Source organism: Rhea pennata, chromosome 13, assembly GCF_028389875.1.
Source record: "Rhea pennata isolate bPtePen1 chromosome 13, bPtePen1.pri, whole genome shotgun sequence".
NCBI lineage: Eukaryota > Metazoa > Chordata > Aves > Rheiformes > Rheidae > Rhea > Rhea pennata.
Genome location: NC_084675.1, coordinates 20,496,829 through 20,513,809, shown reverse-complemented (window position 1 = coordinate 20,513,809; position 16,981 = coordinate 20,496,829). Strand labels below are relative to the sequence as shown.

Sequence of the window (16,981 nt, the reverse complement as noted above, 5' to 3'; positions counted from 1 at the left end):
ATTTTGACAGAAGTAATAAAAGCAAAAATTAATATATGTAATGGTGAAATTGCAAACAGGATTGAGCAACAAATTTCAGGGGGTAACCTGGACAGTGGGTTCAATGATCCAAAATGTCCATGGACTTTCAGATGTAACATTAAACTGTTTAAAGTATATAATATGGGAAAACAAACATTTTAAATAAAATACTTACCAGAAAAAAACATAAAAATTTTTCTACATAAAACTTAAGCATACTAATTTTTTCAAAGCAAGGATACAGCATTGATGTAGCACCAGTTTCCTTTGTTGATCAGCCCTCGTGGTTGCAAAGACACTGGTTTATGTATTAGTTTTACATTTTCCAGTAATTCTGTAGAATGAAAAACACTTAATTTAGCAGCAATAAAATGCATGTGTTAACCATCAAAACTTGTTTGCTGACTTATAATAAGATAATGCAAATCAGTTATCAAGACTCAAAGAAATTTTAGCAAGAAATCTTTGGCTTCGTTACCATCACTCATTTCAAATCAGACCGAGATTTCTTTAGCAGAAGACACCCTGGAACTTCGGTTGGAAGGCTGCTGATATAAGAAATAGTCATTCTCATTTTAAAGCTGAGGAGACCTATTTTAGGTTTTCGCTTTATTAAAAAAGATTTTCTTTAGCCTCTTGTCAAGGCAGGAGACAAATTTGGCAAATACTCCATAAAGACGGTAACAAGATCTGAACTCAATAAGGCAGTCTCAGTTTACAATTTTCAGCTTGTACTATCTTATAGAAGAAATATCTTCGTGAAAACAGGATACACTGATGTTAACATGATCTTCAGAAAGGTATGTTTTGGCTGTTGTTTTAAGTCTTCTAAAAAGATGATACAGGAATACTTAGGATAATGCTTACTGTTTTCCTGCTTTCAAATATTTCGGTAATGGTACAAGTTTAAGAACGAAGAGCAACAGGGAGAACCTTTCCTGGAAGTCTGACCTGATACTTAGGTACCTAAATAAAACTGGTTTAAAGAAAAGGTTTTTCAAAACTTGGATCTGGTGAATTTTAAATCCAAAAAATAAGGACAAGTATACAAGACAGAAGGAATAAAGATAATAAAACAATAATTCATCAACATAGCCATTGTCTAAAACGTGGGTTATTTATTTTTATTACAATAAAATCTAGGCCTCTAAAGCGTGTAGCATGCCTCACTTTGCACAGACTTAACAGTTTTTCAATAGAAGGACTATCTAAACAGAGGAGACAGACATGGTGCAGTAGAAAAAGCAGAGGTATGAAGAAATAAAACTGAGTAGATGAGGTGGCAGAACTGCAAATCAAATCTATACCCTTTGACTTTTACCTATGAGATCATATTTCCTGTGGATTATGCCAGTTCTAACCAAATTAAAACATGCCCAAACCTTAAAAGTATTTAAAATTGGTACTTGTTTAAATATTTCAGAATATATAGCTAATACAGTAAAGTGTTAAACATTTGTGATGTCCACATACACAGTCTTCCTGTTATTATGGTTAATCACTGTTGGAAATTACCATAAAATGATTTAAAAAAATTCTTTTTAATGTCTACCAATAACTTTTAAAGTTAAGATGTATTTTTCCGACGTCTCATTGTACTAGGATCTTTAGCATCCTCTGGTGGCCATAAAACTGCTTTGTAAACATCTAAACCAGTTTCAGTGAATTTTCCCTCAACAGAAAGAATTTTTGTTTACCTTAATTATCTCAATACCACATTTTCGTACCACATCAACATCTACACATTGACTAAAAGAACTATTATAAGACTATTGGAAGAAAGAAAAATACACTTACAACTAAGACGCTTTTCTTAAAACTGCAAACTTCTTACAAGCCATGAGTTACTAACCAGAAAAAATTCAAACTCTCTTTTGTTGATACTTAGTTGCGAAACATTGTCTTCACATGAAAACACTAGAATTGTATCATGTTTAGAAATTTATGTAATTTGCACATTTTGCTAATGTTCATTCAACACATTGTTATATAAGCAATTGTCAAATTTTAACAAAGGAAATTCCCTAGCCAACGCAAGTATGCAGTTTAGCAAGAGAGAAACCATACAAATAGACTCTCCATGCTAGAAAAAGAGATATGCATTACAAGTTAGCAATTCATTTTGACTAAATTTAATGCAGGCATTACTATCACTATCTTTCAGCAAAATTTAACATGCAGCCAGAGACCGTTAATAGACAGAGGCTAAGTATGTTACTTGGATCCTTCTTCAAATCTGCACAATGAAATAAAATGCCAGAAACCCAAATCCTGCAATGCCTCCATTTTGCAACTACTTGTTCTAGCACCTAACTAGCTTGAAAAGTATTAAGAAATATATTTTTAATACCTAATGTCAAACAATTTTTATTACATATAACTAAATAATCCTTCCTTTATTCACTACAGTCTTGGAGAGCAGTGCACTGCTGTCTTCTTTATACATTCATTTTACATATTTGAAGTTACATCTATAATCCCTCCCATAATCTCATCTGATATAAAATAAATCCGAATTTTCCATGTTTGCTGAAGGATTATGGTTTTCACATCTTAATTTTGTTTTGTCTATTGCACTATTGCATCTTCCTTGAAAAGTAATGCCCGAAGCTGGCCAAAACACTGAGTCCTCAGCAGCAACAACAGAAATATGATAGTTCTCCACCATCTCTTCTATATAAATTTCTACTAACACACATTGAAAATAAACTTTAGCCTGCCTCAGCTTCACTACATAAACTCATCGATGCCAAGCATTTCCAGAGCCTTTTACTTTTTCCAAATATTCTTACTAAGCTATTTATTCCTTCCTAATACTGCATGCCTGCATTTGATTTTCTGTTCTGGTGTATTCTTCCACACTTATCTTGATCGGATTCTCTTCCTTTTAATTTAAAGCCTTTCCAGATGTATCCAGATTTTAAATGGCTGTGTTCTTCAGTTAATCTGAAATGTTGCTGCTGTAAACAAATTTTATGTTTATGGTTGATTTCATCATCCCCATCCATAAAGAAAATACTGCAAAAAAACAGGATTCAGAAAATCTTTGTAGACTCCATTGAATCTTTCTCTAAAGTTAACAAAAAACACAGTTAAAAAATACTATTCAAAGTTTTACAATTTCTTATTTTCCTAATTTGTTTAGAATATCACGTAAGACATTAGCTAACATCATTACACATCAAAAGGTAGTAGATGTGAAACATAAATTAAACCTGCAAAAAAAAGTCTACTTTTTAGAAACACATAGGCCATTTATAACCTTAGAAATTAATAATTAAAATGTTCGTTCTAGCACCTAAATTAGGCTAACACATTTATAATTAATAGGGTCATCCCTTTTTAAATATGCAAGCACTGCCGCTGTACTTTTCTATCATTCTGAAGTCCTAAGTCTTCCTTGAGTTTTGCCAAATAAGCATCAATGGTTCATAACCTGCTTCAGGAGTCTTACCCGTTTAATGGTGTTGCCAGTAAAGCCACTTGGGCACACACTTCAGCCACTTGCTAAAAATCAACTGCACAGTATTTTTTCCATCAGATTTAAGTTTTGTTTGTTTGTTTTAATCGTTTTCTAGTGCTTATTTTCCCTCCTCCTTAAGCAGCAGGTATGCCACTGCCAAGCTCTGGCAAAAAAGTTATACTTTCATGAAGAGTAAATATATCAGGAAGAAAGGATCAAATCTTTCAAATCTGAGGATTAAGAAACTGCAGACCTTTGCAGGTTGAATCAAGTAACATTTGCAAACAGCTGTAAACACAGTCCTAACACACGCATGCAAAGCATTAAACTTAAACACTGCCTTGTGAACCATTAACCCCCTTGTAACAGTTCATGAAATTAAGGCACAAAAAAGAAATCTGTACAAGTAAATGGTTTTCTTATCTCTTGAGCACCTATTTTAAGTAACAGCTGTGCACAAACACATCAGAGCTTCAACTTTAAGTCAGAAGATCTGCTAATTTTGCTTGCCAAGCTTAAGATACCTTAGACCCTAGATTTTACCTATGTTTGGCACCCTATAGTACTTGAGGTCAAAATACCATTTACACTGGCTGGATTTGAAACTGGTGGATTCTCAGAATACCCAGACAGACATCCAGAAAAATGAGGAACTATCTACCTACAAAAAATATACAAAATTACTATAAACCAGTATACAATGATGTTAACCTAGACAGAATATTTGAAACTGAGCATGAATAGACAGGAATAAACAATCTATCTGGAAATAATAAAACTCCTGCAATGCCTTTTTGTATATGTAAATACTAAAGCATTAACATATGTATTTCCCAAATAGTACTGAGAACACTTAAAACCAGTCAATATAAAAGTCATTTTTTCCACAGAGCAAAACACTGATTAAGTGGCATTAAGATCTTGATAAAAAAATTTTGGGCTGGAATCAGTAGCATCTGAATTACAGGAATCACAGCACTACAATTCCTACTTAAGGCTGCTGCAATAAGACAGATTCCTTTTCACTAGGAAAGGACCTATACTCACATTATTCCTCTACAAAAACAGCTAACAGTCAAGGTTAAAAAAAAAAAAAAAAAAAAAAGTATAAAAATCACTGCTATTTTAACATATTAAAGAAAAAAGAAGCTCTGCTCCCATCTGGTGGCCAAAAAAATAGTACAAAAAAGAGCAAAAGTCTTGAAAGTTAACTTAAAGCGGAAGCCTCTTGGGCAAAACAATAAGATAAGATATCTTTTTCATCTATAGTAAACAGTTCTTCGTTTTCAGTTGACACAAAAAGTTTACTACCAAATGATAGCTTATGATTCTAAAGCACAGCATACTCTACATATGGGTTCATACAGACCATAATCACCTTTGCATGTACACTTTCATACACTCAACTGAGTTTGTGACGCCTAAGTGAATGAGAGTTTAAATCAACGAGAGTGCTCTCTGAACAGGTAACTTTAGCTAATGAAATCATTACTGACTGAGGAAGAGGATAAGAAGTAGCCACGTACTCCTGGGTATTCTGAATGGAAGTGTCCAGATCAATTTCTGGTTAGAGCAGAAAATCTTTCACTTGAAACTATCATCTGCTAATTTTCATTGTGCTTGTAAATTACCTTGTTGCATAAATCAACAGCATTTTGTAAAAGCCTTTTTGTATATGGACTATTCCACAGATTATAAATAAAATTATTTTTGTTCAAACACCCATGAGTCAGTGACATAAAATACAGCTAACTGGATATCATCTTCACATTTTTGCAGTTTCAGCCTGCAAAAATCACGCATGCACATTTTAGCATTAATCATCAGAGCCATAAATATGACAGTACCAGCAGTCAAAGCCTTTACATTATGCATTATCTTTCCTGAAGTACCCTCTGGACTGTTCACGATTATTCTTAAGGAATTATGAAATCTTCAGGAATTTCACCTACTTTGGTATACTAACACTCTTCTCTCTCCTGGAATGTATTACGACAAGATCATAAATACTGGATAATGTGACATTTTCCATTTTCAGTGCAACAAACTTTTCTAATGTATTTTTCCTATTACAATAGCACAGAGCTGAATTTAACTGGTGTATTTCAAATCTCCATTCACTTAAGCATGTTGTTCACAGGCAGCAGTAGTTTTACTGCACTTCAGGTAAGGACAGGGTAACTTATTGTTTCATTGTTTACTCATGGGAGTACAAAACTAATTAAATTACACATCTCTCATAACTTACATGAACAATCACCTTGTTAACAGCAAAGGACTCTTCCCTATCAATATTGTACACTCGTATTTATAAGCAAAGTTAGTACCCTTCTACTGTAACATCCACTCGTGTGTATTAACTATACCTGCAATCTTTATGGCTACAGGATCCTCTGAAACTGGAACAGGCCCCTCTTTGACTTCAACCTGTTTTTCAGGGGCCAGAGTAGATGTGGCAGGAGGGGTATACTTAGTCTCAACATAGACCACAGATGTGGAAGCAGAGGGCTTGGAATTGTGAAAAAGACTAGCCCACGATTTTGTAGGCTGATTAACAGGGACTGATCCTGCAACCGGGACTGTCGTCTCAGTAGTAGGTGAAGCTTCCTCAGGCTTCGCTTGGTCTGAGTCAGTGATTTCCACAGTGTGCAATTCTACCCCATTGGCAGCTGCGTCCTCACCAGAGAATTCAAGTGTTTGTCCATTAGTAACACCAAGATTTTCAGTAGTATCAGTACCAGCATAAGACTGTACAACAGCTGTCCTTAAAGGGCTATCTCTGCCAGTCTCTGAAGGGATGCAAAACTGTTCAGAATTAGTAACACTGCATACCTCAGGCTGCCCTGCAGTCCTGGTATTGTCTAACGCGCTAGAAACAGAATCATCAGAGACGGCTTCATTAATGAAGTCTACAGAATTGTCGGGGCTGTTACAAGTCCTCGGTGTTGCCAGGGACGGTACGTCTCCTGGAAGTTCTGTATCCTCCGTGCTTATACTGTTTAGTCCTGATGAACTTGCATGGCCATTTACAAGAGCTTCTGGGTGAGCAATGCCATCACTGACATCTTCCAAGTAACTGTAGTATCCAGGGGGTCTTTTTTTCTTCTTTTTACGCTCCCTTTGTCCAAGGCCTCCAGACAAGCCATCATTTTCAGCATTAGAACTGCTATCCAAAGCAAGGGCTGGATCTGAGAACTGACAGTCAATGGAATTGTAGTTTGTTTCACTAAGACTATCATCAGGGGGTTTCTGAGCAGGTGCACAACTGAGAATAAATTCTGGAGCCTGAGGATTCAGAGTGCTTGAAATACTGTAGTCAGTGTTATTTAGTACAGATGACTCCGTCTCAATAACTTCATTAACACCAAATTCAATTCTCTGATACTCTTCCCCTGGACAAAAGAAAATGAGAATCAGTTAACAAATGAAATCTAACCAACAAGCTATGAAAAGAACAAAACAACAAAAAACTATTTTTCTGCAACTCAGAAAACCAACATTCCCTCAAACAAACATTATTCTTAACCTTCATCTAAAACATCATTTTCCTGGAAAAAGACAGAGTACAATCCAGTCTTTCCGGAATCAGGTATAAATCTTCCTAGCCATTGCACTTGTTCCTGCAAAGAACACCTAATAAATTGACCTATTAAAAGCACCTATTAAAGCCTAATGACTTTAGCAATATTCTGCATTAAGTTAATTAGAGGATACATGCATAAACAATATGGTGCAACATATCACTCCACACTTCTTCTAAAGACAGCCTTTTCAATAGACAATTACAAAGTTCAAGTCTGTAACAGTTTAGCTTTTAAAAGTAATTTTCACGTGTGGAATGATTTAGGGTTTGTTTCTGTGTGCGTGTGCAAAGATTTATCACAATCATGATACAAATAAAAAAATCAATTTTAATTATGTGGAAATACTAAAATTACAGGTTTTGGAACTCAAGACTCATCAATAGCTTGCTTAAATTTATGACAGTTGACTGTACAACTATCTCACAAGAAATACAATAGCTATACCTCAAAGCAAATCACTGTTCAACTTGTGTTTAGAACCACTACTAAAATATTTGTGGACAGGACTTTTATTTATTTATTTGTCTAGGGACTTTGATATATTTTTTTAAATAAATGCTAAGAAATATTCTCATGGAACTCTGCAGTGTCACAATGTCAGCTGCAGTGTCAGCCAAAGAACTGCAGTTTTATAAAACTAATTAAGTTCCATAACACACGTGCTCCTGCTCATAACACTGAATATTTCAGTTATAACTAGTTCCATGAATATCAAACAAGGATGTAAAATTCATGAAACTTCCAAGTCTCAGAAATTTTGAAGATAAATTCTCATTTTTAGTATTTAAAAATTTGCAGTCCTTTCTATAACAGATATTACAGATGTTTTATACTAAAACATCAATTTTAGTATAGTCTGTCTCCTCAGATGGAAGGGGTTAAAAAAAAATCAGACTTTAAGACTTTAAGACTGTGACAAGAGAATCAAACACTAGATACTATTTCAAAATGAATATAAGTGGATACACCACTAATCTTTAGAATACTATAAGATTTTGTACAACTTACTAATATTACTTATATGTTCAAGTATATGACAGAATTTCATTAAAAATAAGTATTTAACATTAAAAAAAAAAAAAGGCAATAGTTCCCAAAGAAAAAAGTTATTTCACATGCCTAAGGAAACATCCTTCTATTTGAGGACAGACTAGGGGAGAATGTTTTGATATATAATGTAGACACAACTGTTTTGAAACTCCGGCTTCCCAAATAGATATTAGAAAAGTCATCTGACAAAAGTATTAATTTTCAAGAAGATGTGAAAGAAACAAGAATCTACAGGGTACGTAGTTTAAATATCAAAGGAAGAGTATTCAATGTGTGTTGAGGTCTGATACATGCAATAACAAAATATTTCAAAGATCAGTCTTAGGTAATCATAGATAATGTATCTTAAAAAGTTTGTAAACAAAAAAAACCCACAAAACTTCAGAAAGTAATTTCATGTCAAATCATAGTTAAAAAACAAAAAAAGTAAATACAGATGTTAATTGCTTTCCCCCAATGCTTTAATTTATTAACTTGAGAAGTAAACTCATTTGACCTGTATCAAGTTTTGATTTTTCTGCCAGTCGGACTAAAGAAAACTTTATTTCAAAACAATGTATTTTTCCCAACTAAATAAGCCAGTTTAATTTAAAAAAACTCTCCGTACAAACCTGATTTCTCTAACTCACGGTAACAAGTGCCTGAATTTCAATCAGCAACTGCTTCTGTAGTCACTGACCATGTATCACCAAACAGAGGAAACAGCTGAAGTGTCTTTAAAAACCTAGGGGCAGGGGTGGGGAAAGGCGCTACCCAGTAGCGATATCCACTTAAGAGGGATGACGGGCTGGGAGATCTCAAGCACGACCTACTCTGTTTAGCAACAACACCAACTGGCTAATCCGTAGGCATACACCGGCTGACCCACACCGGCACCCACACAGCTCCAGACCAGCCACTGCTTCAGTTGTTTGCAAATTCAGGTCATCGGTTTTAGGGGACATAGGACACAAATCCGCAACAAAAATATTGTTTGTTAGATTATCTGCTTATGGAGCAACTTGTTAGTTCAAGCAGAAACTAAAAGCTAGTTCTTTACCCTTTGCGTGAGTAGGAAAATTCACAAGCAACAACTGCTATCTCCTAATATTCCTCCAATCACGTAAAAAATGAATTATTGGGCACATTTCAAATTCCTGCCAACCCCAAATAATTCCAGGACTTCTATTTCTTTTCCTAAATCCCTGTTAGAAAAGTAAACTGCTTTTAAACAAAGAGTGCAGTTTCTCTTTACGGTGAGTTAATAATCTATCACAAAGTTTTCTCAGTTCTCCCCTCCCAAGACTGCTTCTCCACTCTCCAGCCATCTTCTGGTACTACTGTTCTCAAAAGCTAACCTAGCAAAAACCTAAGCTGAGTATTTTTCTCCTGTTTTGGTGAACTCAATCAGCTTACTGCACACAAGACAAATGCTAGAGCCAACTCAAAGTAAGCAGGCAGCAGAGAACATGACATATTCCCTTTCAAGTGGGGCACAAGGTTACTTTTATTGAAGGTACAACATGCACGTGGTAAGCTAAAATCTAGCCAAGAGTAAAACTGGTATTCTAATATTTAACATAAAAATTACAATATTATAGCAAAGGAATCGAAGTTTACATCTTACATCAGGACTAGATTAAAAATATATTTTATGGCTGCTATACAGCACAGCTAGCAGAAGCTTATTTGGCCTAAGATTGTGTCAAGTTCCTCTGAATTAAGAGCAAGTACATTTTTGTTTTTACTTCCCACTTTGCTTCTGGGCAGCTTTGTTTCAAACTCGTTCACAGTGCTTTGAAGTTCTATTGCTGAAGGGACTGAAACAGGGATCTAAAGGCATGAACAGCATCACATGCATGTTGAGAGAAGTGTCAATAAACGTTCCAAGGACAAAGTCAATGTATTATAACAAAAGTTCTTAATGCGTAGTACTAATTAGTCTGAACAGCATTCTTAGTATTAGAGCTTCAGCCATGATTTGATTATTCCTAGTAAATATCGACAGATCTTCTAATAAAGTATTATAGTTAAATATGAAGTATAGAAAAAAAGTTATACTATGGAGTGACTACATAGTCAGTATGTGTCACCTCATTATTCTTATTATAAATATTCTGCATAAGCATAGCATTCCATTTTAGTTTCCATAGCTTCTTATGCAGCCATCACAATGATAATATGCATGCACAGTACAGTGCAAGCTTGTTAAAGACATTTTTTCAGACAAAACCTAATTTGCTGTCATTACCTAATCTCAGGGCTGGGAGGGATTCTCTCAGGGTCTAGGAATGATCTGAAAAACATTTGTACAAACCAGCTTTCTGTATGGCTTGAGAACATTGAAATCTCTTAAAGAACAGAACTTAAATCTCTAGTTAGACAAAGCAACGTATGACTGGAAGCCACTTTATATCATCATCAACAGAAAACTTGTACCAGATAAATCCTTTTAATGAACGCTTCAAGCTCCTACTTCAAACTACTCAATTTTAAAACTACTTTTAAAGCTGATCTTGCATTGAATAAAGCTCCCCAATTTCCAAAAATGCTGCACATCTGTTTCCAAATAGGGCTTGCTGTAATCTTTATGATGGTTATCTTACTATCCTTTAAATGCAAGGCTAGAAGTACTGAACATAATGATCTGGTGTTCTTAAAAAGTGGTATGTGCATTTTGGTCCTCTTAAATACTTCTAAGAAATGATTAGATACTTGCATTATTATTATTATTTTTTAGAAGAAGATCTGGGTGTCATTGCTATCATTTTCAAATATATCTGGGTAAGTCTCAAGTTCCTTGCTTCTTCCCTAATTCACTGAAAAAAACTCCCAATAACTTACCAGCTATTCAAAAGTACTGCCAAAGTATGTATTAATACAGAGTTATGGAAACTCCTACTTAACTGTCATTTTTATACAATCATGAAATCAGGTCAGGTTTCTTTTTCAATTTATAAGGTGAATGGTTTAAGGCAGAGTAGAAGCATGATCATTAGAGCTTTAAAACTGAAATTCCGTAATGTATTTTTATATCAAGAATCATACTTTCAAAAAAGAAGAGAGAGAGAGAGAAGGAAAAAATTTAAAAGGGATTTTCCAGAAAAAACAACTGACCAGATAGAAACAGAATGCCAAAGGGAACACTGAACAGAACTCCAGCTTCAGTTTGCAACTGCCAGAAAAATATTCGTTCTGCGACTTTTACAGGAGGGCCAGCTGAACTCCATAGAAGTTACTTATTTCTTGAATACAAGTTTTCTAACAAAACTTTCAGATTCTCCACACTTTTATAGCTATATTCCAGACTATTTCACCAAGACATTAAGATTGCATGGTAACACAATCAAGAGAGAGTAAGCATATCCACTTTAATTAGCTGAAGATCAATGCAACATTTTCAAACATCCACAGAGATTCCATTCAACAGACAAGTGTTTAGAAAAAAGCAACCTGCCAAATATATGCACATATGCACGCTAATCAAGCTTTAAAGACTAACTTTAAAGACAGCCTGTAGTTTCACAACCTTTAAAATTTATGAAGATGAATGTTGATTTCTTACCATCATGAAACTTACCTGTGGACTTAATACCACATGAAACTGTTTCATTGTAGGGGGGAAGCTGTACAAAGGAAGAAAAAAAGAGAAAAATGAATCTCACTTGAAGACAAAACAAATTTATTAATAAAATGGTATCAACTTCATTTGAAACATATGAATCCTTAAAAATAAGATCACAGTAAAGGTCTAAATTTGAGTGTCTTGTTGAACAAGTTTCTGCATTTATCAAATCCCACAGTGTAATTTCAAATGTACTTGCAGATTACCACAATTAGTGAAAGAATCTTGGATACACACCATAGGTTCATCAGCTTCTCAAACAATTCACCTCAGAGCATCAGGATCTTTCTTCAACAACAACCAGCATTTTAAAGAGAGGAACACATCCCATTTTTAAATAAAATTGAAGATAAAGGAAATTATATATATATATATATAGAGAGAGAGAGAGAGAGAGAGAGGGAGGGAGGATGAAAAAGTTTTGTGCAGACAACATTCAATCTCTAAATCTTTTCACTCAACCCATTTCAGGTATAACATTGCCCTTGAAATGTTTCAGTTAAGATCTATTCTTAAAATAATCACATTAACAAAAACAAAGACTTTGGATAATCAGATCAAGTATACTGTGACCACAACTTAAGAGTTACTAGACAGTAAATCACAGTCTAGCCTGAAACACTGGCACCATTTTATGGACTCAGTGGTTGATACAACCCTTTTAATTGTGTAACCACAGGTGGGCAATTTCTATTTCCCCCACCCCAAAGTCCCCCAGCAGCTGAATGCCTTCTCTTGTGCTTGCCATGAACTGGTCACTGGTACACAGCACTCCAGCAGCTGCCTGGAGAACAGCTGAAGTGTTCCTGCAGTGGGAGAGTAAACTTTGAGTGCAGTGTAGTTTAAAATGCTATCCTAAATATTAAAGGCAACAGTATAGCAAATACCAGAGATTCCTCCACCAGAGTTTTCAGCTCTCCAAAACTACAGCTATTTATAGATCACCTTCTTAAAGCATATAGACAACAGCACATCACAGACAGTAAGAAAAATATTCCTAAATAGCAGTACAAAAAAAGTGTGCAATATACTGTAAAATAAATTTATAAATCATAATACTTCTAAATACAGCAACTTTTCTGGTCAAAATAAGAATTAAGAGGTGAAAAAGAGGCTCCAAGCTCTTGAGAACCTACTATCTACATTAAATTTCACTGCAGATTCAGTCTAATTCCATGGTAAAAAAAAAAATATACAAGTCTATGGCCAATAGTTTACAGTAAAATTTGTGATTAATCTTTTGCTAATTCATGAGGCTTAAGACAAATATAATGCCTAAAAGTATTTTTTTCAAATTGGAATAGTCCACCTATTGGTTGCCTATTAATAGTTAATCAACAGCAATTGCGTAAAGCAGGTATTTCTGAGTTGAGCTGTTTCTTTCAACTAGGTCATCTGAATCATCTCAGTCAACAGGTATCTGATGGAACATGCATTAAAAATGCCATGTAAACAGATGTTCAGAAGTTTCGGGAATGTGTCACTGGAACAAAGGCTAGCATGTGTGAACGAAGCATACGCAGGAGAATACAGGGACTAACCAAATACACCAAAACTTTTACATAGAGAAAGAAGGGAAGCAAAATCAAAGCTCAAAACCCTCTACCATATGATATATGGTAGAAGTATATAACAAATACCATAGGCTATGGCATTTTTGATTTTTTTTTTTTGCTTGTTTGTGAATGTCAAAGTAACAGGTTTCTCTAATATATCACCACGTACTTTACTGACCTCTACATCTTCCAGCTGCAGCAGAAGTTCTTTAGCTCTTCCTCTACCCACTGCAACTGACATACTATAGCACATGAAGCCTTGCATATCCCAATAAAAACCTTTCAGTCTTCTCTCTTTTGTATTAAAAATTCCAATTCTTTCAATGTCTTCTAAACCTCTCCTGTTATTCTGCTCTGGATTTCTTCTCTGACTTCTTTGAAACAAGGTGCCAAAACTAGTATTCCAATTGAGTCTTTGCCAATACCAAGCAGACTGATAGAATTACTTCATGCATCTTCTTTGTACACATCTAAATCTTTCACAAAAGATTCCATTATTGACTATGGGTCTGCCATCCATTTTCTTAAGAAAATTAATATAGACCATCTTTAACGTGAACTAGTCCCTTGCTTCAGTCCACCCTTCAGTCTACAGACAAGAAAGGGACTTTGGAAGGACACAAGCAGCAGCGGATTCTGGGACTCCCAGATCTTCCACTACCCACAACAGAATGTATGTCAAACACAGCTGCAGTATTATGTCATTCTCATCCTTCTTGAATTTCATCCTATTTTTTTTCAGACCACTTTCCTAACGTTCTCTAAGTATCAGCACACTGCAAAATTAATAAGCCTATTTTTCATTTCATCATCCAGGTAATTAAAACATCGAACTGAACCAGATCAAGGGCAAATTTAAGGAACACTATTCAACACAGTTTTAGATTTTGACAGCTAACCAGCAAGTGGCTGAGCTCTTGAGACACAGTCATTCAAATCAGTCTTGCTTCATTTTATGTTGTAGGTTCATGTTTCCTTAACATAATGTGTAAGAATACCAGACTACATCAGCAGCTTTATAGAAGTCAAGATACAACATTTTCATCTTCCAGTGTGGGAGCTGGAATATCTGATACAGGACATTTACGGTGACACTAAGTAAGATGCAGACACCGTGCTGCTGCTACTATATTTAATGGTGGCGAAGCAAGACAACGGGAAGAAACAGATACTACCTGAAGTTCTAATCTGTATTTCTTCCCATCCATCTCAGCAGACGCAAAGCTATCCCTAAAGGCAAGTGGAAGCTATCTTTTTATTTCTACACTCTTCCTTTCTCATGCTCCTTTCATGCAGCATAACTATTATTCTCAGAGATACACCTACAATTTTTGTATTGTCGTGAAATACGTCGTAAAAGTGAATTTCCATACTACACATGAAGTATTCAGTTCCTTAGGTAGGGGGAGAAGCAGGATGGAAAGATTTGGAGGAAAAACACAGAAATTCACCCAATGATTAAGATGAGAAAAAATTTTCTAAGTCTGGAGTTTAAGACAACGATATAATATCTGCTTTCCTACAAAAGAAAATGGTTTCTTCCCCTTCTACCAAGAGACTGCATTTACTATTTGTAATGTACTATAAACTCAAATACACAGCAGACAACTGTATCTACTCTGTGGTTCTCATTTGTAATTAGTTCACTGTTGATCCATGGATCACATTATTTCTCATTTCTGCAGACCTCAGGCACAGCTCTGATGGTTAGCAGTGCTCCACCTGTCAAAAAAAGTGCTTCAAAAGGCTCAGATGATTTAAAACCTCACCTTATTTACAACCAAGACGACTGTTGAATAAAGTTTTCTCCTATACCCACCTCTAAACAAAGCAGCCTAATCACAGGTAATACTACTAGATAATTCATTTTCAACATACTATCATTACAATGCCAGCTGTTGCCGCTCTGAAGGATTACAAACAAAAGGCAAAATAACTCATTTCATATTTCTAAACATTAAATTAACATCCACATACATGGAAAGGAAGACTCCTGTTCAGTATTTTCAGTTTGTAAGCTAGCAAGTTGATAAAATGATAAAAACTAGTTTTATTGTTAAATAGCAAATATACACAAAGAGATGTAGTTTTAAAATATAAATTTCTAAAAAAAAAAGACATTTAAAATGGATCTTACCTCAACAGAGCATCGTGGAGTCACAAAGAACTGATTAAACTCATCAGGACTGAACTCCCCAAAAATATACTAAAAAAAAAGAGAGAGAGAGAGAGAGAAAGATCTTTGTTAAAGGATTAAGTTTGATGACATCAGGTAAATTCATAGTAAAATTTATTTAAGAAGCTGGCATTTAAAATGACTTGTGTATTGGGAGCCTGAAACTCACGTTTGCATCCTAGCTCTCACTTATTTCCCTCCTCAGTCTTCAACAATCTACCTCAGGTTCTGGAACTGTATGTAACATGCTCCCAAAGCAGGAACTCCAGCTCATGCTAGTTTAAATTTTAAACTAGCTTTAAAGAAATATGTACAGTGAAAGGTTGCAACAAGATACACATGTCCTTATAAAACATCACATATACCTACCTTTCACAACAGAAAATGTGAGATCTTTTCTTCCAGAGTTTTGCCAAACCATTAGCTGCGAAGCTTCGGCATACTTGGTCAAATGTAAGTTATGTGAGGCTCTAATAGTACTACTACTTCAGCACAGGAGTCCCACTGAACTAAAATAACCTAGGTTATTTACACTTTTTCATGGAAAAGTAGATACAAAATAGGAAAAAAAATACCTACCTATATGACCTCCCCCCCAAAAAAAATAAGGATAAAATTTTTTAGAATTTTACAAGTACTTTACACAAATCAAGCATTCTCCTCAAAAATGCCTGATGGGTTGGCATTTCGTCAGATTAGAGTTTCTCTAAACTTACAATATCCATCCCTGATTAGCTGAATAGTATCTGTACATTCAAGGAAGCTAATCAGCTCAGCAGAAATACACCAACACAGAAAGACGATTTGAACAAGGAATCAAATAAACTCAAAATTAAGTCACTAGTCACTAATTGTGTGTATCGATAAAAGCAGGTCACTAGTTCTTTGGTATATGATATCGTGGCTTACCATTCTTACCACTCTTCAGTGTACACTTTAATAGTCGATTAAGCTAATTCTTTGCTATTGTCCAGTCTTCTATCAGAAAATTGGCAGACACCAGCTTTATCAATATCAAGTCTTATTTGTGGTAAATCCTTAACTTAGCCATATCAAGAAATAACCAACTAGACCAGAAGCTGAACTGTAGAAAAGAAGTTCTTCAAATTTGAATTGACCTCTACCAGAGTACAGACTGTTTTGCCACAAATTTTAGACACTGTAATCAAAACACAGTATTTTTTTAAAACTTTAGAGGGTTTATTACAAGTTTGCTTGACTCACAACCATCTACATTTGTTAACTGCAAAGCTTATGTTTAAGCTAAATTCTCCAACAGTTACAAAAATTTATCCTTCTTAAACTACACACAGAAACTGTTTTTATATATATATTTATATATATATAAAATAAAACTTTCACGTATGAAAATAGTAGTACCATATTAATGCTCTTCAGTATTTTTAAAAAATCTTAATAGAATCTGTTTTGGTCCACAAACAATTCTAACAGTCAAAACAAACCTGAACATCTGTTTAACACTTATTCCTTTAAATAACACACAAAAAAACTAACTACCAGCTGAGA

General features: G+C 34.8%; 1 protein-coding gene across 1 annotated transcript in view; it reads right to left on the bottom strand.

The window, feature by feature from the left end:
• USP10 (ubiquitin specific peptidase 10) overlaps positions 1 to 16,981 on the bottom strand; it is a 54,263-nt gene that overhangs the window by 18,861 nt on the left and 18,421 nt on the right. The window contains exons 2-5 of the mRNA XM_062586696.1: positions 15,416 to 15,484; positions 11,678 to 11,723; positions 5,851 to 6,876; positions 264 to 355 (exon numbers count right to left, since the gene is read on the bottom strand). Coding sequence (XP_062442680.1) covers positions 264 to 355; positions 5,851 to 6,876; positions 11,678 to 11,723; positions 15,416 to 15,484 — 1,233 coding nt within the window. The remainder of the gene's footprint in view (positions 1 to 263; positions 356 to 5,850; positions 6,877 to 11,677; positions 11,724 to 15,415; positions 15,485 to 16,981) is intronic.